This window comes from Colletotrichum phormii, assembly GCF_030913505.1.
Source record: "Colletotrichum phormii strain CBS 102054 chromosome Unknown BDP81scaffold_13, whole genome shotgun sequence".
In the NCBI taxonomy this organism is placed as follows: domain Eukaryota; kingdom Fungi; phylum Ascomycota; class Sordariomycetes; order Glomerellales; family Glomerellaceae; genus Colletotrichum; species Colletotrichum phormii.
In genome coordinates, this window is record NW_026851455.1 from 411,361 (window position 1) to 431,526 (window position 20,166).

At 54.2% G+C, this 20,166-nt stretch overlaps 4 protein-coding genes across 4 annotated transcripts; 2 read left to right on the plus strand and 2 right to left on the minus strand.

The window, feature by feature from the left end:
• Positions 1-5,553: 5,553 nt before the first annotated feature.
• Positions 5,554-7,869, minus strand: BDP81DRAFT_407538 (PX domain-containing protein). Its single transcript, XM_060589022.1, has 3 exons — positions 7,067-7,869; positions 6,547-7,000; positions 5,554-6,488 (listed from the first exon to the last, which is right to left on the minus strand). Exons 1-3 carry the CDS (start codon positions 7,556-7,558, stop codon positions 5,614-5,616), a joined length of 1,821 nt encoding a protein of 606 aa, XP_060443700.1. The 5' UTR covers positions 7,559-7,869; the 3' UTR covers positions 5,554-5,613.
• Positions 7,870-8,144: 275 nt separating this feature from the next.
• BDP81DRAFT_377023 (cyclin domain-containing protein) lies at positions 8,145-9,546 on the plus strand. Its single transcript, XM_060586768.1, has 2 exons — positions 8,145-8,524; positions 8,591-9,546. Exons 1-2 carry the CDS (start codon positions 8,300-8,302, stop codon positions 9,290-9,292), a joined length of 927 nt encoding a protein of 308 aa, XP_060443701.1. The 5' UTR covers positions 8,145-8,299; the 3' UTR covers positions 9,293-9,546.
• Positions 9,547-10,681: 1,135 nt separating this feature from the next.
• BDP81DRAFT_377026 (uncharacterized protein) lies at positions 10,682-14,654 on the minus strand. The gene is made up of 4 exons (XM_060586769.1): positions 14,150-14,654; positions 13,754-14,094; positions 11,660-13,697; positions 10,682-11,611 (listed from the first exon to the last, which is right to left on the minus strand). Exons 1-4 carry the CDS (start codon positions 14,282-14,284, stop codon positions 11,120-11,122), a joined length of 3,006 nt encoding a protein of 1,001 aa, XP_060443702.1. The 5' UTR covers positions 14,285-14,654; the 3' UTR covers positions 10,682-11,119.
• A 3,146-nt stretch (positions 14,655-17,800) lies between these two features.
• Positions 17,801-19,843, plus strand: BDP81DRAFT_450856 (transglutaminase-like superfamily protein; the record flags this gene model as incomplete). Its single annotated transcript, XM_060592580.1, has 1 exon — positions 17,801-19,843. The coding sequence occupies one exon, from the start codon at positions 17,801-17,803 to the stop codon at positions 19,841-19,843; it is 2,043 nt and encodes a 680-aa protein (XP_060443703.1).
• Between the last annotated feature and the right edge of the window lie 323 nt (positions 19,844-20,166).

A 20,166-nucleotide genomic window follows, 5' to 3' on the forward strand; every position in this document is an offset into this window, starting at 1 on the left:
AGCCGGGAGGGGGGGGGGGGGGGGGGGGGGCAGTCATTGCAACGGGGATGCATGGCTCTTGATGGAGGGTAGGAAATGAGGAGTTGTGGTGAACAAGGTAGATGCCGTGGGCAAAATTGCTCTGTCTGCGCCTGTAGGTATCCGTACCATGATCTTGTTTGCAAGGGTTCCGAGGAAGAGATGGGACGGGACAATCGCGGATGAATTGCGACAGATGATGGACAATGAGCCCAAGATGAGGCGATGAATGAAAGCCCTGGTGAATGTGCCAGAGTTGCAGGAAGAATGGATATGGAGATAGACGGTGAGAGACAAGACCAGGGCAGGCCTCTGACGGAGAAACGACGTAGTAGGCTAGTCGAGGTTCGAGTTCCGCACGAGATTCGCAACGAAGCAACGATTCGTGGCCCTCGTTGAATGCGTAGAATCCTCCCAGGGGGTCCAGTCGGATGCTCGGCGGTCGAAGGGTTGAGCACAACTTTGTGGCCATTGGTGCGAGCTATACCATGGACATGGGCTCTGTGCAGTATGATCGAGTAAAGAGCTGCAGCTAAGGACTGAGTGATATGACGGTTTGGATGAAAGTAGTAGGTAGAGCAATGCCGCTGATGCGAGGATGGATCATTGCCTGATGTGTCGTCCAGTTTCTACAATGGTGGGAGGCGAAATGCTGTATCCGTATAAGGTACCTTACTTCAACTTGCCGCGCATCGATAGAGGCAGGCAGAATGAAGTGTGCGAAGGAAGTTTCCTGCCTGCCTTAGATAGACCCCATTGGAGAAACTAAAGGGATTAACTTTTTTAGATTCTCTCTTGCCTTTCACGATCCCTGGTCGCCTGCTTGCTTGCCTGCCTTTGCACTTAGCGTTTTCTGTGTAAGATCTCGTCGAAGGAAGAGAAGGTTCGGATAAGGCACCACCTCCCTGATTTCCTTAGCATTACATAATCAAACAACAGTTCGGATGGCGGGGTGCCAAGGTAGGGACTTTCCCTGTCTATAACGTAATTCCTCTGATGCACGGAAACCGTGCCGCTCGACTTCATCCGTCCAACACCCCTTCGCTTCTCCTTGACGACACGATACCTTACGTTCTTGTCATCTCGCCAAACCTCTCGTCCTGAAATGGCGCGAATCGGCAGCTTTGGGACATTGAGCTTCTTTCCCTCCGCGGCCGCGCGCGCACGGCGCTGCATGGATGTTGCCGCCTGCATCGCATCGTCTTGGCTGAACCATCCTATCAACCAGCAGCCGTCGGATACGTTCTAGAATTGGAGCCAAAGCCTTTGCACCAGCTTTGGTGCTCTCGAACGCCCATCCGTCGTCACTCTCTCGTCTGAAGGTTGTGCGGTACGGCACGGCTGAACACCATCTACCTTACCCTGTCCTGGCCAACGGTGGCGCACATCCCGTTCGTTCCGCGGAATGAGGATGCTGCCAGCCACTGACAGCCTTCATCCGTCCCAGCTAACGAAGCGTCATGCCTCGCGACATCGAACCATTCATTACGTCGATCGCTTGAGACAATCAGCAAGTGTTCAACCAGAGAGACATTGCCAAGTGTATTCTACTAAGCAGCAGCTCTCTTCCGCCATGGAAATGAGAACTTCGCCGTCGCGCCTTGGTTGCGTTCTAAGAAACCTACTGAACGCCAAGTCTCTTCACAGAGCTCATATCCTCAACTCGATATGCGCGCTCAATCCTTCCTGCACGTCAGGGCCCGCTGTGATGGCATGCCCTCAAGGTCCCTGGCCGAGGCGGCAAAGAACCCAGTGGTTTCCTCTGAGGGGACGCCCCATCTGTTGACCCCGGCTCAGTTGATGGGGCCTTACCTTACCAACACCTATCCTTGCAAGAATGATTTTTTAGCAACAAACGATGGCACAAGATTAAAGAACACGATGCCGAGGTTATAACCGGCCGAACCAGATCGTGTCGGAAGCAATGCGTCCTCCAATAATTTATCCCATCGTTGAACCGACCCGAACAAGGCATCCTCATCGTGACGTCTTCGGTGCCCAGGAATCGTCCCTCAACTTCAGTCTGGTTCCAGTCTATCGAACAAAGCATCTACAACAGCGTATGTTTAAGACACTGCAACTGCTCCTCTATCTGGTTTCTGTCAGCACTCCGGTCTGCGCCAACCTGGTCGAGTGATTGGGTCCAAATTCTCTAGAGAGCAACCGATGGATGGTATGCGGATACACTATTACACTGCATGTGCACCTCCATTTTACCGGTCCTATAGCATGGCGCTTTGCATGGCTGGTCCTGGACCCAGCCCTTGTAAGTCCTTCAAAGCCCACAGCTCCAACTGATGGGCGGCCGTACCTTATCCTGATCCGCAATCTCTGACGCATCCGCAGTCGGCACGCAAACCCCTGCCCGGGTTTCTGCCGCTACGGAGTATCCGTACATCTCTTTGCCGAGTCAGAGCAAGGATGTAGACTGCGGCCTTCTAGCAGTGCTGGTCTTTGTGCCTTGCCCGTATTTCCTCAACATCCAATAGGGGCACAGCAAAGCATCTACAAAACGAGAGTTGATAGTTTTCCGACGATGCAAGCGGCAATGCTGCCCGTTTCGACATGGCTCAATGGGCGAAATATAGACCCTGGCCAAAAAATTGTGGGCGTTGGATAAAATCGTTTGAAGTCGCTCAATTCGAAATCGATGCCGCTCCGCAAACGTTTTGGTAGGCGGACGCGGAAACTCCTACTCTTGATGGCAAGGACCAGAGACATCAATGCCATCTTCTGCGCTCTGTGAACTTCACAAGCTCACAGTCATTCACAACCTTGGAGACACAATCAACAGCCATCTGGCGTTCTCAGTACTATTTCTGTCGACAGTAGTAGTATGGACGGCGCCCGCGCTGATCTCTGAGGCGGGCGAGATACTTGAAGAGACACCCGCAACTCTACTCCTCAACTCCAAACGGGTGATCTCCAAGTGCACTATCACACGGAGAGCCTAAGCCGACAACGCAACCCTCAACAGGGCAAGATTTACTCCTCTGCCGTTAGATGGAGGCGGGATGAATCAAGAGCTGGTTTATCTGGCGACTCAGTCAGTGCTTGCTTGACATTGACGGAAACAAGAATCTCGCATATCCGCAACCGCAAGCTACGTGGACATCACATTTAACGGCCGCCAGCAGATGCCCACTCCCGAACAAAAATTGGAGACGATCATCCAATTTCGGAGAAACCCTGCATGCTCACGCAATCGGAACGCATGGCATCACCTAGGGCCCATGCAAAGGACAGTTGAGTGGAGCTCCATGTCTACCTGAAGAGAAGCCATGCGCGAGGCCTTGCCTGGCACGCTGGGTCTCTGCGATCCTGATGACCCATGGGCACAGTACCGTCCCCTTCACGGTATGCGAGAGGCGAAGAGAGACGCCCGTCAAGTCATCTCTTGGGAGAGTGTTCGTATACTCATGTATCCGAAGACGAACGTGGGCAGCTCTTCGGACGACACTCTCGTCAGGTCTCTGATATCAGAAATGACAGCAGCGACAATTAGCAGTACGGCTGACGGAATTACTGGCCGGTCTACCAATGAATCACGTTGACACCACTAGAGCCAGCAGACTTTCTCCTGAGCCGCATGGAAACAAGTCATTGCAGTACCGACGACGAGTGTCGCTTGCCAGCGGCGTATAAAATTGATTCCATTACCGGCGATTTTCTCCTTGCTTCAGACTTCAGCTCCAAGGCTGGCGTTTAGCTGTTGCACCTGCCGACGTAGTTGCCGAGTAATAACCTTGCGTCCTGACGACTATTGATCTCGACGGATCTTTTCCATCCCAAAAGCCGGATTGGACGACTGGGGAAGCATAGCACAATGCGACCTCACCAGGCCACGACCTCTCCGCAGGTACATCGTCTGCCTGGGCGTGTCAGCGAGGGTATCTACCGGATCTCTGGAATCGAGTGAAACACTGCTCGCATCGCTGAGATAAATGCCAGATAGATTGGAAAGAGAAAACTGGCTGACGCCTCCGTTCCAGAACCCGACGCTGACGGCGTCAGGTCAGCCACCCAGATTTTCGAGCGAAGTTGAGTGAAGAGAAGAGTCTAGGCAGGCTGACAACGCGAAAACACCGCGTCTCTCTGGGGAGGGGAAAGAAGTACCGGCGCCAGCATGAGCTAAAAAAGCAATATGAGACCCGATCATCTGCATCGTACATCCTCGGCATGCTTTTTAGAGTTCCAACGGTGAACTGCATTGCATGGGATAGAAATCCGGCCGAGACGCTGATGGCACAACACATCCAAGACAGTCCTCAGACCGCTCGAAAGGCTTCCATCTATGGTTACTGATGCCAGACGGTGACTGTATCGCTGGTAGTCCATCATAAGAAGAAGCAAATCAATTGCTAAGCATGGAGGTCTTAGTTACGCACTTTGGGGAAGCGAAAAAAAAAAGAAGAAAAAAAGAAGAAGACTGAAGCATAGGTAGGAAAATGAAAGTCGTCCGGACACCGGCAGAAGCACACCACCAATCGACATACAAACATCAACTCCCAATGAAATCATCTTACCTGCAGCCACCGCCTCAATCATCGCTCAATTACTTTATATCAACGAAGAACATGTGAATCTTGCCCCCTCCCCCTTTCCAGTGCTGAGCTAGCATGTGCACTTCCAGCCAATATGGCACTCATCAAATCTGCCTGCTGCACCTTTGCTCTACACCCACAACCCGCATCCGCATTACTCCCCGGTCGTATTATACAGCCACTTCAACTTGACTCACACACCTCAACCTCACCGCTAATCGATCAAACCACAAGCCCAAGCCAATAGACAGCAACGTCCACCCTTCGGACAATGACAGGTAAAACATCAAGATCCCGGAGCCGAAGCCGGGGTGAGTTGAAAAGTCGAGTAAGTGAGGGGGGAGACGAGAAGAGGCGGGAACACGGCATCTGCCACACATGTTTGCATTTCTATATACTTTTCTCTTACTAGATGGGATGTCCGACGATGCAGTAGTCAGAGACACCGGCAGAAGATGGCACGCAAGACACAAAATATAATCTGGCGCATTCATTGCATCGTGGATGTTGTTACTTGACTTTGCGTCACAGCCGAGGGGCTTTTTTCTCCCAGCCTACCTTACCTTGAGGTAGAGTCACGTTTCACCGCCTACCGCCACCGGGCACACGCACGCCGAGTCATCCATTAAGAATCTCATCGTGACACTACATCAGTGCATCCTGTCATCGCCATAGGCCCCCCAACGAGGACCTCCCTCTTTTAATGTTGTCTCTCTCTCTCTCTCTCTCCCAGGCCGCAGGCGAATCAAGTTCACCACACCGGCTGCAATTACAGTCAAACGCAGAGCAGACAAGACCAGATTTAGAACCAAAAAAAAAAGAAGCAAGGCTCATACTTTGGGAATATATGTGTATGGGAGCACAAACAGGACGGATACAACATTACACATCATACGAGCTTTTTTGGAAAAAAGTGCCTGCCCCGAAGCCCCCTCCATACAAAAAAGGTCTCGGTCCAAGGTTTCTCCCCCTCTCCTCCCTCCCTCCCTCCCTCCCCTCCAAGGAGCGGCTTCGCCCGTTCACCCGCGCCTCGTAAACAAGGTCGACTCGATTAGAAAGTGCTGGTCGCCAATCGGCTTGCCGCGTTTCTCGCATCCACTCGGTCCTCGTCGTCCTCCTCTGTCACACCGGACAAGCTCGCCCGGCCGCCCGCTGCACCGCCCTTGTTCTGCCCCGCACCCTGGCCGTCGTCGCCCTCACCGTCCTCGGGGACGCCCATAAGACTGCCAGACACGCTGCGGTTGAGCGTGTCGGTGCGTCGTGGAACACCGCTCCATGCATCACCCTTGGGACCTTGGCTGGCTGCCACGCTGGCCCTTCTGATGGGAGGGTGAGCCTCGCGTCCGAGTCGACTCAGACCGCCAGATGCGTCAATGGCGCGGATGTCTGGTCTCACGCTTTCGAGGACGGCAAGAGCACGTCGCTCCGCTTCAATCTCGCGAATGACATATTCTCTGATGCTGAGCCGAAGATCCGCTGCCGTTCTTGAGAACCACTTTCGACGCTCCTGAACGAGATTTTGCGTGACACGAGTCGTCTTTTGATAAAGGTAGGTCTCGTTTTGACGGGCGTCATCAAGGGCCGTAATGGCCTCGTCGACCTTCTCGCGTCTTACGTTGGAGCTCGCCTTCAGACGATCGGCGGCATTGAGCTTGCTACGTGTGTTCTCTTGGGCCTGGAGGAACTCGCGAATGAGGATTTGGCGGTTTGTGAGCGACTCCTTGACAACAAATGAGTCCTGGGAGTGGTACTGGAACGGATCACCAATGGTGGTGGCTTCCGCAGTAGCTTGCGCAGCGTGATAGTCACCGACGGTTTGTACGATCTTGCCCAGCTTACGATAGGCATTGGCGAGACCCTGATGGGGCTCTTGGATATGCATGGAGCCGAGCTTGACGCCAAAGTCGGATTCAGCCAATCCGAGACCTAGATGATATCAGACCTGCGAACGCCAGTGCTTCATCAGGGGTTGACGTGGACTTACCTCGACGAGACTTGACGAGCTTATCGACCTTGTGTCCGGCATCCATGGTTCCAAGGTAGAAGAGCTTGACGATCGGACGAGCCTCCTGGAGCTCCGGAGTGTCGTCCGGCGGGGGAGCGAACTGCTTCAGAATCTTTCTGCGCACGCCCGTCGCCGGCTGCTTCATCTTGACCATAGGGCTGTATCCGAAATCGCTCTCTACGAAGAGGACCATCTCATCGTCCCTCATAAGGACTTCGTTGCTGCACACGTAGTTGAACCACCGTTGTAATAAGGCCTTGACGCGGGCTTCGTCCTCGTCCGTGCCAGCACCGGCCGACGTCACGGCGGGCGGAACGGTAGGTACTAGGCATTCGGGGTTTGCAGAAATCAGGTGCTCCGCAAGCTTGACGAATTCCGAGTGGAAGCGGCGCACATCGCGGTACTGAGTGGTGCGGAACCTCGGGAGGTTGGTCTACGACGTGTTAGGCATTCACCTTCTACCGTATGGCAGCAGTCAAAGGGGGATGCTGCTCCTTACATGAACATCGAACCGCAAGATGGGGTCCTTCTTCCCGGTGCGCTCGAGACCGGTGATCTTGGCCTGTAGCCTGAACTGGGGCTGCTGAGGCTTGCGCGGCTGTTCTTGACGAGCCTGTCCGCCCGCGACCGCGGGTCCGCCTTGTTCTTGCGACTTTTGAGGCAGCTCAGGTCCCGGACCATCACCGCTGGAGCGGGCTTCTGAGCCTATTTCGGTTCTCGACTCCTGTGTTTCCACCTCAGTCGTCGACTGGGTGCTGCTCGCGGTGTCTGGTCGCCTGTATTGCTGCTCGCCGCCGAAGCCTTCCTGGTGGTCCTGCGGGGTGGCGTTGCCGGGGCTTGGTGAGTAGTTGAATGGGGATCCGGCCGGGTCGCCGCCGAGGTCAGCACCGAGAGATGAGAAGTTGGTCTGGTTGGGCCGGGGCGAGGAGCCTGGGGAGTTTCCCCAGGGCGATGCGCCGCTCTCTTCGTGGATAGAGGCGCTGTAGTCCATGGTCACGGCGGTTTCCTTGTCGTCGTGGTTCGTCGTCTGCGAAGGGGTGCAATCGATGATGTCGTCGGGTTGCGTGGACGGATCACGACTGGCCGACAAAGCCGATGCGGGGAAGAGGGAGCGGGTGTAGATGGTTATTTGGGGATTCGACACATGAGCCCATCCATTGACCAGTGTCGAAAGGCAATAGTACTTGTCGTGGGCGGGAGGGTAGTAGTCCGGGTGGGTAGGTGATGGTCCGTATAATCGCTCTCGTGTCGTTCGCGAGCTGGTGCGGGATGCGAGCGTGATGTCTAGAAGGCCGGGGGACCTTTTCTCCACGCAGCTGCCTTGAATTGGTTCGTAACCACCTCAGTTCAAAGCCTCAGGTACGCCGGAGAGCCAACCCAAAAGCCCGCGAAGCAGAAGGACGTGGGGACGCTAAGCCGAAGCGGAGGGTGAGTGGGGTACCTAGGTACCTTTACCACAGTACTCCCAGACTCTGTACTCCGTACGGAGCACCTACCTAGTTGTTTCCGGGTTTTGTCTCGCCTTGGGAGAGAAGTGACGACACACGCGCGGCAGACATCGCGCCTAACCTACGTGCCTACTACCCTGACAGCTCTCAGCTTTGACCAATAGGGACACTGGAATCGCAGCGACCTCGAAACTTCAACACTCTTTTCAGCCTTGCAACGACGATTATCTGGCCTTTTTGCCTCGAAAGACAGCCAAGACGACGACATAAAGAGGGCGCAGACCATGGCGCATGTGACCAACACGCTGGCCACGGCCGAGCAGCTCTACAAGCGCAATTCCTTCAGCTCGCTACCGGCCGACCTCCAGGATGTCATTTTCTATGCGACGCAGTGCCTAACACAGGCTGCCGGTGTCCTACTCGACTTGCCACAGTCGACAACGGCACAGGCAAATGTCCTGCTGGCGCGATACTGGCTCGTCGAGTCGCCAATGGCAGGAGAATTCAGCGTGAGTCGCAAGAAAAAAAAGCACCATATATGCTCTCGAGAGTCCCACTAACAAGAAGTTGCCCAGGACGTCTCCGCCGCAGCCCTCTACCTAGTCGCCAAAATGGGACCCGTCCCACGCTCAACCCGAGACGTCTCAAACGTATACGCCTACCTCCTCTCCCCAGCCTCCTCCCTCTTCCGCGGCGAGCCACCAGACGACGACGACCCGAAGAAGCAGCGGCCCCGCCCAGACCCGACGACGTACTACCAGACAGAAGGCGAGTACGCCGCCTTCCAGACGCGGATGCTGGCGGCCGAGGCCCGGATCCTCTGGGCCCTGGGCTTCGACACGGCCGTGGCGCTGCCGCACGCGCTGGCCGTGACGTACCTCCAAGCGCTCGACTTTCTCGGGAAGCCCAGGGCGCAGGTGGCGGGTCGGGTGATCGCGCACCTCAATACGGCGCTGCTGAGCCCGCAGATGTTGTACCTGACGCACCAGCCCAACGCGCTCGCGACGGCGGCGGTGTATCTCGCCGCCCGGGAGGCCGGGGCCAAGATGCCTGAGGTGGCGTGGTGGGAGGTCTTTGATGTTGAGAGGGAGGAGTTGGGTTTTCTGGTTGTGGGGATGAGGAGTCTTGAGGGGTGGGTGAGAGGGGTGAAAGAGACTGGGATGCTTGCTGGTGGTATGATTACGAGGGTTGGGATTGAGAGGGAGTCTAGGCGGAGGGCTGGCGAGGGAGACGAGGAGGATGAGATTATGGCGTTGATGGATCAGAGAGCGGCGTAGAGCAGCCATGAGATGCTGTTCGTTTTGAGAAGAGAAGATTGATACCCAAACAAGAATCTGACTTACCATGTTTTCCCCTGATCAGTAATGTATCTGACCTCATCTTCAACATGACTTTGCGGTTATTGAGGGAGCAAAACGTCGCAATGCGGCAGTACAAGCTTTGTTCCTCTACACGGTGATTATTGTAGAAGTTGGAAATGCTAGTTGATTGTTTGTCTCAAGATACCTGGAAATGAGCAACGAAAAGGGTCAACTCCACGCAACGACTGTAATTTCAAATTGTGTCTTCAAAACTGCCAGTAATATGTACATTACTGTCACACATTGCAAACACATAATACTCAAATGGTAGCACCCTGAGGCGAGAAACACAGTCCCGCGTACATACGTATATTCATCCCAGTGTATACGACTAGCGGGACGGTGTTTAAGTCTCTTTTTGCTCCTGCCTGCCATCACAAGATGTGATTTGGGAAACTTGGCCGAGGGGTCTAGGGGGCGCCAAGTGGAACCCGTTCTTCCAGAGCCAAGCCGATCAATCGCGTACTCTTTTGTTCGATTCCCTATGATAAAGTCTCTTTTTTTCTTTTTAACTTCTCTCATTCAGCAACAGCAGATGTCTTTCCCGTTGCTCAGGGCAAACTGCCTGCGTGCTGGAAGAGTCTACGGTCAATGATAATTAACCCCCTATAGCTTACATCGAACCGAGTACTGCGTAAAATTCTAGCATGAGCACCATATAACCGCCAAGAAATGTAGCCACACGGATTGAGAATAGAGACCTCGATATGAGGAGGTTGAGGCAGCGTTTCCCTCCAAGAGAGCTAACATCCAACTCCTCCCAACCAGGAAACTAACATCACATCAACCCTCGCAACCCTCTCCGCCTCCAACGTCCTCATCCCCAACTGGTAAAACCGCCCTCACCCTCGCAAAAGAAAGGTGCCACACCACAAACCTCTTCTCCAACATCGTCCTCCTTCTCCCTAAAAGACGCCCAACCGCCGCCTCACAACCTACGTCCCCTAGACCCATCTCCACAACCTAAACGCCTACCAAGACCTAACTACCCAGCCTCCTCGGCCCAGAGGGGTTACTGCAACCAGTGGGAACACCCCTTACCTCCTCAGGGAGAACCAGACCAAACATCAAAGACTACCGCGAGGGCCAACGACGCGCTTCGAAGCTTCTGTAAAGAGGGTGGAGGAGACGCTTGAATTGTAGATTTCCAAAGTACACGGTGTACGGGTTCTTCGGAGGAGTACTATCGATTTGTGCCAGGGCTGTCATATTGGAACTACTACACTGAGGGCGATGCGAGAGGTTGACTCTCGATGTTGGGGGTGAAGAAGGGTGACTTATCTGGAGAGATACTCTGGCTAAGGTAGGAAGGGATGTCTGGATAGTGAGATGAATGAGTGGTTTGGGTTTGCCTTTGGAAGGGTCTACAAGTCACAATAGCAAACTCTACACCCGTCTCACAATAACTCGTCTATGGTATGAACAGGAAAAGGGGGCAACAGAAGCCCCGCCCAATAATGCTTAGAAAGAACTCGCTATTTTACGCCATGGGCAAATGAGAAGTCCCTCAAGATATGTCTTCCTTGTTGATGACCCGTCTCCGAACCATGTTACGCCAGGCCTTGATCCCCTTTAGTACCGGGTATTGCCCAGATGATCCCATCCAAGTAACCGAAACCAATAAACGCCGTTTCATCTGCTAGATATTCTTTCCAAGTCCACATCTCTTCCACCACCTTTTACAGCGCTTCTACTCTGCTCCACTCCATGAAGGTTTCTTCCTAGACTTCCAAAGGCTTTCTTTCATAGCCTTCCAGCCATGACTTCCTTCTTGAAGATCCGGACGTCCCAAACATCATAAAAGTGGACGCCTTCGACGGTTTCTAGCTTGGTGTTCGCAACTATATCGGTGTCTTCGTCGTCACTATCGCTATCCGTCTCCCATCCTGGCATAGGCAGCGGTGGGAAGCCACCCGGGACACCTGAACCAGTGGAGGTGCCTGGGCCACCGAATGCACCAAAAGCAGAGCCAGCAGGTTTACTCTTGCCCTTCTGGTTTCTCTTCTCTTCGGCTTTGGCAGCCGGGGTCTGCGGTGGTGGCCGGATAATGCGCTCAACCCGGTCATCGTCGATCGAGATCCATTCGAGCTTCATATGGGGGTGGTGGCTCAGGTTATCGACGAGGAACTTGCGGGTCTCGCGCATCACCCAGACGCAAGTATCATCGTTTCTAAACGATATGACGTTCAAGGCTCGAAGGTTTACAAGCCCTCCTAGGTGCTGCATGAATGTGTGCTAGGAAATTGGTTAGTTCAGAACATGTACAACATCTCGACAACTTACCATGGCGCGAATTCCCAGCGAGGCCGCAAGCTCTTCGAGTTGTTTCCCGCGATTGCAAATGAGCAGCATGGCTTTCTCGTCCACATCCCAGCTCATTTGAGAATCATTTTTGATCATCAGTCGAGTTAGGGTCGGCATATGCTTCTTGAGAACAAGACGGCGGATCTGGTCCATGACGACATTTGTCTTGGGCGCGAAGCTCTCAGGCTTGTACTTTGACGATCGCTCGAGCATGAACAACTCGGTAATCTGCTCCAGTTGCGATGCAAACGTCAGGAAAGACATGGAGACATTGTCCGTAAAGATCTTGCGCAAGGGGAGCGGCTGCGCCTTGTTTTCCTTGGTCAACATGGTCCAAATGGGAGCTTGATTGCCAACATTTAGTAATGTCAGCCTCTTCAGCACTCGCACGTCAATGGCTGCCTTGAATACGGAGGCCTTGACTGGGATGAGGTGGACACTGAAGGATCGCAGGGCGACACCTCTGGTAGATCGAATATACTCGCTGATTCTCTCGTCCTCGCCATGTGCTGTCGTGGCTATGCCGTTGACCTGCTTCTCCACTTCACGAATCTCGGCTTCGGTCGCATTCAACTCGGACCTAACGTTCTCGATATCGCGGTAGAAGCCCTGCAACTGATTCTCGGCATATCGAATGTGATCCCGGTCAAACGCACTGGTTGTGTTTCGCAGGTCCTCAAGTTTCTCCTGGAGACTTGTGGCTTCGGATAGCAGGTGCTGTAGACGAAGGACCAGCGTTTCGAAGTTCGCCTTTTGAGCTTCCAACGCGGCCTTTGCTCGCACCGTGGTAGGTGATACGGGTTCTTGGATTGACGAACTCGTCTCGGGAGCAACAGCCTGAACCTTTTCAATCGCCTCAGCCTCATCAGCAGCAATGGGCTCTTCCACGTTGATATCCTCGGGGTTAGAATCAGCTGCCGGGGTCGATCTGGCCTTGGTGCTGGTATCTCCACTGATAGTAGAAGCACCAGAAGCCTCGACATTTGTAGCCGGCTGAGTACTGGCTGTTGCGGCGGTGGATGATCCTGTGCCAGCGGAAGGCCCCGCTTCAGCTGATGTTGTGTTATCATTCTCCTTCTTCGCTGCCTCCGTCGCCGCTTTCGCCTCCTCTGCTTCCAGATATTTCCGACTGGCTTTCTCGATCATCTCCAGAATCTCTTGCTTTGACCCATCATCCGTATTACCCTCCGCCACGCTTGCCATCAGTTTACCCGAGACCTCCCGCAACCTATTCATGAACGCTTCGGCAGGTGAGCCAGCCTCACGTGTGTTAGCAGGTACATCGACTTTTGCCTTCCCTTTCAGACTCTTGCGATGCTGTGACTTCTTCGCGAGGAATGGCTCCACGTCAAAGATCCTGCCCAAAACCGACTCCTGGCTTTTCCTCTCCTCTTGCGCGCGAAATGCTCTTGCTGGTCCACTCGCTTCATCCCAACCGGGCGCTGATGGCAGAGGAACGACTTGGAATTCATCGTCCTGGTCGGAATCGTCAGGATCGGTGTCTGGAGGCGGCTTCCGGGATTGCAGAGCGAGATACGTCGAGAAGGACAGTTTCAGTTTCGTCAAAGTCGGCGCCGAATTGCGCACGCATGACTTGATCTCCGTAATAGTATCCAGGGTATCGATATCGAGAACAACCAAAGAATTCAGCTTCCGGAACCCACCCAGCGTTGCGGGTTCATTGGCGGACATCCTACGCCTACTTCTGGGTGTCGGCTTCAACGCCGGCGGTAATGGAGGGTGAGAGCCGAGAGAAGAGGGGTTGTACGGCGGCGGGACGTTCAACGACATGCTTGCGAAGGGAGGAGGCGGGGGCGGAATCGAGGAGAAGGCCGGCAACGGGTCCCAATGACCTTGAGTCGACGTAGGCGGCGGCAAGTTTGTCGAATACGGTAGTGGAGGAGGGATCTCGAAGAGGGACGGTCCGGCCTGCATTCGAATGTGGAGATTCTTAAGCGTCGCAATGTGGTGTAACGCCTTGTACACAGGCCGGCTTAGCTCGACCCGAATGTTCCACCTGGTGTCCGAGCTGTCAGTGGTGACGATGCGCAAATGGGGGCCGGTCGTACGTACCTGAAGGTCTCGAGCGACTTGGCATTCTTGAGGGCTAGAAACAGCAATGTGTTCATGAACTTGCCGCAGCTGGCACTGTACAAGTATGGTTTATATGCAGCTTCGGCCTTGTCGCCAGCACTGAGGGTGTCGAGGGAGATATCCCGAAGATGCTGGGCATAGTCATATTCGCTCGATACGAAGGTGTCGAGGCCACCAGCCAGGCTGTCGATGGGTGAATCGAAGGATGGATCATCTTCATCGGGGAAAACGATATGGAAGTTGCGGTATAGCTGGGCGGCAGCGAGTTCGCGAAAGTATTTGGAGACGAGGGAGAGGCAAATCAGGTCGCTTTGGCAGCACTAGACGTGGTCAGTTGCATTGCGACGTGGAGTATAGGCGTCCGGGAGGGCATACATGGCTGAAGATGTCCTTTTGGGTTTCGGGAGGAAGGTCGAGAAAGTCGAGAGGTTTGGTTGCGGGCTCGGAGGCAGTGGTGGTAGCCTTGTCGCAAGACTGGGCTGAATCCATCGTGGGCGAAGTGTGGCGCATAGGTAGGAAGGGGAGTACGGATACGCCAACTGGATTCGCGATGGGTGGAACTTGCTTGATATGGTCGCCGGGAGTGTACCTTAGTGAAGAGGACGACAGAAAGGGAATTAAAGATGATCTGGAACAGAAACAAGCGAGTTTGTAGAAATGAACAGAAGGCGGCAACGGCTCTGCGTCTGTCCTTGTCTTTTTGTTGCGTGAGGTAAGGCAAAGGTAGGTAGGTATTGGCTTGGCCTGCCTTATGTTGGGGAGGGTGAAAAGACAGAACCCCTTGGAGACATGGAGACAACGAACAACGAACAACGAACAACGGACAATGGCAAGCTGCAAGTGGACGGGAAGATGGAACTTAGGAATGGAAGGCAAGGCAAGGCGCGGGCGGGCGAGCAGGGGCAGAACAAGTTGCGACTTGCAGGAGACTGGATGGAGTGGAGGAGGGGCGTCTTCGGAGGCGGAGGGTGCAGTGGAGCGTCACGGTGGATGGTGGCCGGTGGTCGAGGCGAGAGGTGACGGGGCGGCCACCTAAGGACAAGGTACCTACTTACCTACGGAGTACCTTACCTTGAGGTAAGGTAGCCAGACAGCGAACGATGCGCCCGCCCTCGGCCCACCGACAGCGCACGCCGCAAAGGGATGAGGTGGGCTCCAGCCTCCAAGGTCACTGGCAAAAAAAGAGGCATGGCACCTGCAGGTAAATGGGTGGTCAATGACCTCCCCGGGGTCCCCTTCCCTGTGCACGCCGCACGGGGCGGCAGGTCGTAGCCACCTCCTCTCCACTGGAGGGCGAGCACCTTCCCTAGAATCTTCATGAATACAGCATCTAATGTACTCCGTATCATGGTGACTAAGCATGCTATGGCAGGTTCACTGTCTTTACGGGCGCTTCGCTGGCTGGCAAGTGAGAGAAAAGGGCTTAGCGTCTCGCCTATCATCCTGGCATTCGAGGACCACCCGTATATCGTGGACCTCAAGGATGGCTCGCAGCACGCGCAGCCCGCAGCCCGCAGCACTCTAATCCGGCTCCACATCCCTGCCGTTGAGACTCTACGGAGTACCTACCATAGGATCATCGTCCCATTCTTTCACCTTGCAACTCTCACCTCTGGTCTTTGAGGATAAATCTCCACTGACTGTATGCATACGGGGGGACATAAATACCTGCCTTCATAGACATGTCTCGTCCCTCACATCTGACGACAGGTCTCTCCTCTACACCAACGTGTTCCGGTTCCGGCTCAAGTATTCCAGCTGTCCTCCGCAGGACACTCTGAAAGGACTTCCCGCCATTGTCACATACATACATTGATGGATGCTCTGCGCTTACCCGACATCCCAACATTGGTGAATGAGACTGTCATTCAGATATACCCTCACGCTAGAGAAAACCGATATCTCACCTAGACATCTTGCGTAACATAGTTAAGAGGATGTCGATTGATTAGCCAAAGTCTTAGGAGAAGACCAAGATATCATACCTTGGAGGCATGTCTTGGTGTCTCGTTCTGCTTACTTTGGAGACACCACTTACTAAGTACAGGCAGAGGCTGAGAGGCAATAGGAACGTAGTCTTGGCTAAGTACTACGTACGTCAAGTTTCACGGCAGCTTACGTTTGCCGTCAGCTAGTGTCGCATTTCCGCGGTAGACAGGGTTCTTTACGGGGCGCAATGACGCCTGTGTGGAGAAGCGGCAGCACCAGGAAGTCTCAATTCTTTGGATACCTTCTAAATTTCACTTTGGCTCAGTCGCTGCTTGCAGCCATCCGAAATCGGGCTCTGAAACGGCCTTTCCAACGGCATGTTTATCCGTTGGAGACGCCCAATTCTAACACAATGGACGGGATTCTCACGATGGAAGCAAAGAATCCAACACCAGGCAGCCGCCATTCGAGACATGTCGAGCGCTAGACATGGCGCAAGCTTGAGGCGACGATCAGCCTTAGCGCATCCGCTCCAAGGGGAAATCCCCACAATCCCCCACTAGCAAGGCTGGGCTGTGCCGACTGATCCAGCCCAGCCCACCTTCTTAGCACGAATACCTTAGCACCTACTCCGTACCTTCTCCCATTCTCCTCACAAGTATCTTCTATCCGTATTCTAAGTTTTTACATAAGGTAGTGGTAGTGTACAGACGAGGCCAGACCAACCAGGTACGGAGTACAAAGTCCTGGGCTGAGCAGCATGTCCGTAGGTAGGTGTCTGTAGTGGACAGATTAATACCTGGTTTCTAGTCCACCTAAGGTACTGTGATTGTAGTATTCGTAGACACGAACTGCAAATTTCAGACGGGGCGAGGCATGGATATGGGTGCCGTGCCTGGCCCTGGCGTTCCCATGTCTGTGGCCCCATGCTCCTTTGTCTTTCCCATCTCTTCTATTTTAAATAAAGCAGATACCCGTCCCCTCCCCCAAAGCCCAACCGCCCCCCTTGCTGCTTGCTGTTTCTTGTTCTATGTTTGCGCGCTTGTGCTGCTTTGCGAACCTGGGAAGAGGGACATACCTTTTACGGATACTTCGTTACGGACACAGCTGCGTGCAACCAACCTTCAGGTCGAGTCCGAATTTGGCCCCGGTTCCTGCAAACCTTGTTGGACTCTTCACGCTTCTCCTCCCCCCTCCTTCCTCCTCATCGATTCGTACTTTGTACCCTAATACCTCATCCTTCTCTCGTCTGCTCTTGTTCCCGTCCCCGTCCCTGTCACGGCTGAGATTCTCGCGTCCCGCGCCTGCCAGTCTCCGACCTCCGAACCGGTGGGCCTACCAGACGGCCCCGTTCCTGTTGCCTGCCTGGGCCTCCAGTATCATTACCTGAGGCGAGCTTGCGTTCCCATCCTCGCCTTGTTTGCAACGGCAATCAACCCGAAGGCTGAGAGCATCGCCACAATCCAACACCTCTCTCACCCCCCCACCCCCCATCTCTGTATCGACACCGGGCTTGGTACAGAGGTACAGATACGCTGTACGATTACACTTGTTGGTGGCCGAGCCATCTACCAGCCAACCCTTTGCTTGACTAGCATTCGTTTCCGCCCCAGGGCCACACCGATAGTCACCCGTCTAGTTTGCTCTCTTTCGTACGGATACCTCGACTACTATTACCGTGACACCAAGCACATTTATACAAAGACTGTCTGCGATACCCCTCCAACCCATTCGTCTCTTCTATTCCGTCGGACCCCTGATCGATTGCTCGACCCTCTCGCCCGCTCTTTACAGATCTTGCTCAGCAGCGAGACCATCACTTCACTCGTAGTAACCCCGCCGCGCAAAAGTCCCAATCGCCTCTAGAGCTCCGTGACTCAGTCACAGTGGCCTGCCTGCTGCCTATTGCTCAATTGGGACATCGCGCCGCAATCAACACGAACTGGATTGGTGGGGTAAACACCACTAATCGACAGTCGTTTGTTTCATCCATCGTTTATACAAACCACCTGTCCGCACTTCTCATCCCTTTGAGCTGCGGAACACCAACTTTCGCCTTTCACTCGATTTTCCTCACTCAAGTCCCGAGACTCAATCATGGCCGACGTCGAGGAGCCCAAGCTCAACTCCTTGGCTGAACGAATCGCCGCCCTCAATCAGCAAAAGAACTTCCAAGCACCAGAAACAAAGCCCAAGAGGCCTCCTCCTCCACCACCGCCAACAAATCGTCCTGTTCCACGCAGTCAGACGCTCCCAGTCACCCAGACGAATGGGCTCCCCACGCCGCAGAAGAGTCCCTCGATACCTCCTCGCCCGAACAAGGCCTCCGCACCGGCAAAGCCCGCTCCACCACCGTTACCGCGACGAACCACCGATTCATCCCAAGTCGAAACGACAACTTCACCAGCCCCCAGGGATCGCATTGCTCCTCCACCCCTGCCAACTAGATCTTCGACCCAGCAAATCTCACCAGCTCTACCCCCTCGGAGACCATCCACACAGCAGCTGACTGTTCGCCGCAACTCGAACGCTTCCGAGATTTTTAATCTGTCGTCCCTCTCGCTTAACCAAACCGTATCAGCAACTAGGATTCACTCGATTGATGGCCCTACACGAAAGCTGCCTCCCACCTTGGATCAGGCAAAGCTACCACCCTTAGCACCAACCAAGAGAGAACGAGAAGCTGCTCAGGCAAAAGAAGCCGCTGCTCAGCAGCCCAAGTTTTCCCTTGTTTCGGTCAAGTCATCGCCTGCAATCCGACAGATTGAGCCTCCTCAGAGACCAATACTACCCCCACGATTAACCTCCAAATCGACCACACAGCAAGTCCACCGACAGACGCTGGAGGAAGAAGAACCGGCAAAGCCACGAAGACTACCTCCGCCACCATCGGCATACGTTAAGCCACCGCCCCCGACGACAAACGGCCATACGGCTCGGGATCAACAAGGCAACGACCGGCCGCCTTTACCAGGAAGACGACCAACTGCGAATGATGACGCACCTCCTCCTGTTCCCCTCAGCTCCCGGCCAAGCGCCGCGCAAATCGAGGCGGTCTCAGCTAGAGTGGTTGAGCGTGCAAATGACTGTCTCATCTGTCGCGACTTTTCCGGGCCGGATGGTGTTGCTGCTCAGTATCCCATACACGCCCTACCAAGGAATGATCCTGTCGGCTACTTGGCTCAAATGCTCTGCGGACCCTTCGCGTCACATACAGACAAGGCGCGGGCAATTTTCACCTGGTTTCACCATAATATCGCTTACGACTGCGCAGCCTTCTTCGGCAATAACATCAGGGGTCGCTCGGGAGCTGAAACAATTCTCATGGGCAAAGCGGTCTGCTCAGGATATGCAGACACGTATAGAGAAATCGCTACTCGCGCGGGTCTTGAGTGTATCACGGTGGTGGGCCACGGAAAAGGGTATGGATATACCGCGCTAAAGAAGGGAGAGCGTCCGCCGCCGAAAAAGGCTGACGGCCATGCTTGGAATGCGGTTCGAATCGACGGCGGGGAGTGGAAATTGCTCGACGCCTGCTGGGGTGCCGGTAACGTTTCTGATGTGACAAAAGACTACACTAAGTCTTTCAAGCCGCACGAGTTTACAAGGAGGAACGATATATTCGGACTATCGCATTACCCATCCGATGACCGACACTTCTTCCGACCCGATGGCAGAGTACCGTCTTGGGAAGAATACTACATCGGCACAGTACACGGCGACAAACCCATCGTATACACTCATGCGTACGAAGAAGGCGTTTGGGACCACACCGTCGAACCCAAGGAGCTCCAGATACCCGTCTACAGTAGTCAAGTCGTGCGCTTCCAGTGGTCCAATAAATGTGAACACTGGACCTCGGAGAAACACGGCTTGGGGAAGCCCCCGTTGCTGTTCCTCAGTATCAAGGGGCGGGACGGCCGCAAGGACGACATGGTGCCTATTCAAACGGACGGATTCTGGCACTGGGCCGACGTCAATGCGATAGACCTCGGCGCGCCGGGCCAGAGCGTTAGCGTGGCCATGATCACCTCGATCGACGGGCAGGACGCTAGAGGCATGACGGCCGACTACTACTTTTCGAAAAAGGGGAGGTGCGGCATGGCTTGGACGTTCCTCATGAAATGGGAGCTCATTTGAGGGGCAAGGGGGAAGACACGAGAGAAATGAAGGGAATCTCCAACTGACGATTGGGACGGCCGAAACATTATATCGTTTATAAATAATGATAATGGGACTCTTTGGATCACGCACTGTGGTCCTGGTATCTTTTCGGGATCATGCTCTTATTTCATCGCCTTGAACTTGTCTACTTCGCCCAGGGGCCGGGTGAGAAAAACCAAGTTTAGCCAACTCTAACCAAACTACCGCCATTAGATGGTCTCTTCGGGTAATCACTGCTATAATATCAGACGAAACACTGCTACAGCGATACAGGACGATGATTTTATCGATTGCGCACA

What these genes read in the sequence shown, in the direction of transcription:
- BDP81DRAFT_377023 (XM_060586768.1), top strand. Translation starts at nt 8,300, where the DNA reads ATGGCGCATGTGACCAACACGCTGGCCACGGCCGAGCAGCTCTACAAG. An exon ending in CAATGGCAGGAGAATTCAGC is followed by an intron (nt 8,525 to 8,590) that starts GTGAGTCGCAAG and finishes GAAGTTGCCCAG; the next exon opens with GACGTCTCCGCCGCAGCCCT.
- BDP81DRAFT_377026 (XM_060586769.1), bottom strand. Translation starts at nt 14,284, where the DNA reads ATGCGCCACACTTCGCCCACGATGGATTCAGCCCAGTCTTGCGACAAG. An exon ending in AAAAGGACATCTTCAGCCAT is followed by an intron (nt 14,095 to 14,149) that starts GTATGCCCTCCC and finishes GACCACGTCTAG; the next exon opens with TGCTGCCAAAGCGACCTGAT. An exon ending in AAGTCGCTCGAGACCTTCAG is followed by an intron (nt 13,698 to 13,753) that starts GTACGTACGACC and finishes CTCGGACACCAG; the next exon opens with GTGGAACATTCGGGTCGAGC.
- BDP81DRAFT_407538 (XM_060589022.1), bottom strand. Translation starts at nt 7,558, where the DNA reads ATGGACTACAGCGCCTCTATCCACGAAGAGAGCGGCGCATCGCCCTGG. An exon ending in TCTTGCGGTTCGATGTTCAT is followed by an intron (nt 7,001 to 7,066) that starts GTAAGGAGCAGC and finishes AACACGTCGTAG; the next exon opens with ACCAACCTCCCGAGGTTCCG. An exon ending in GCTCGTCAAGTCTCGTCGAG is followed by an intron (nt 6,489 to 6,546) that starts GTAAGTCCACGT and finishes GATATCATCTAG; the next exon opens with GTCTCGGATTGGCTGAATCC.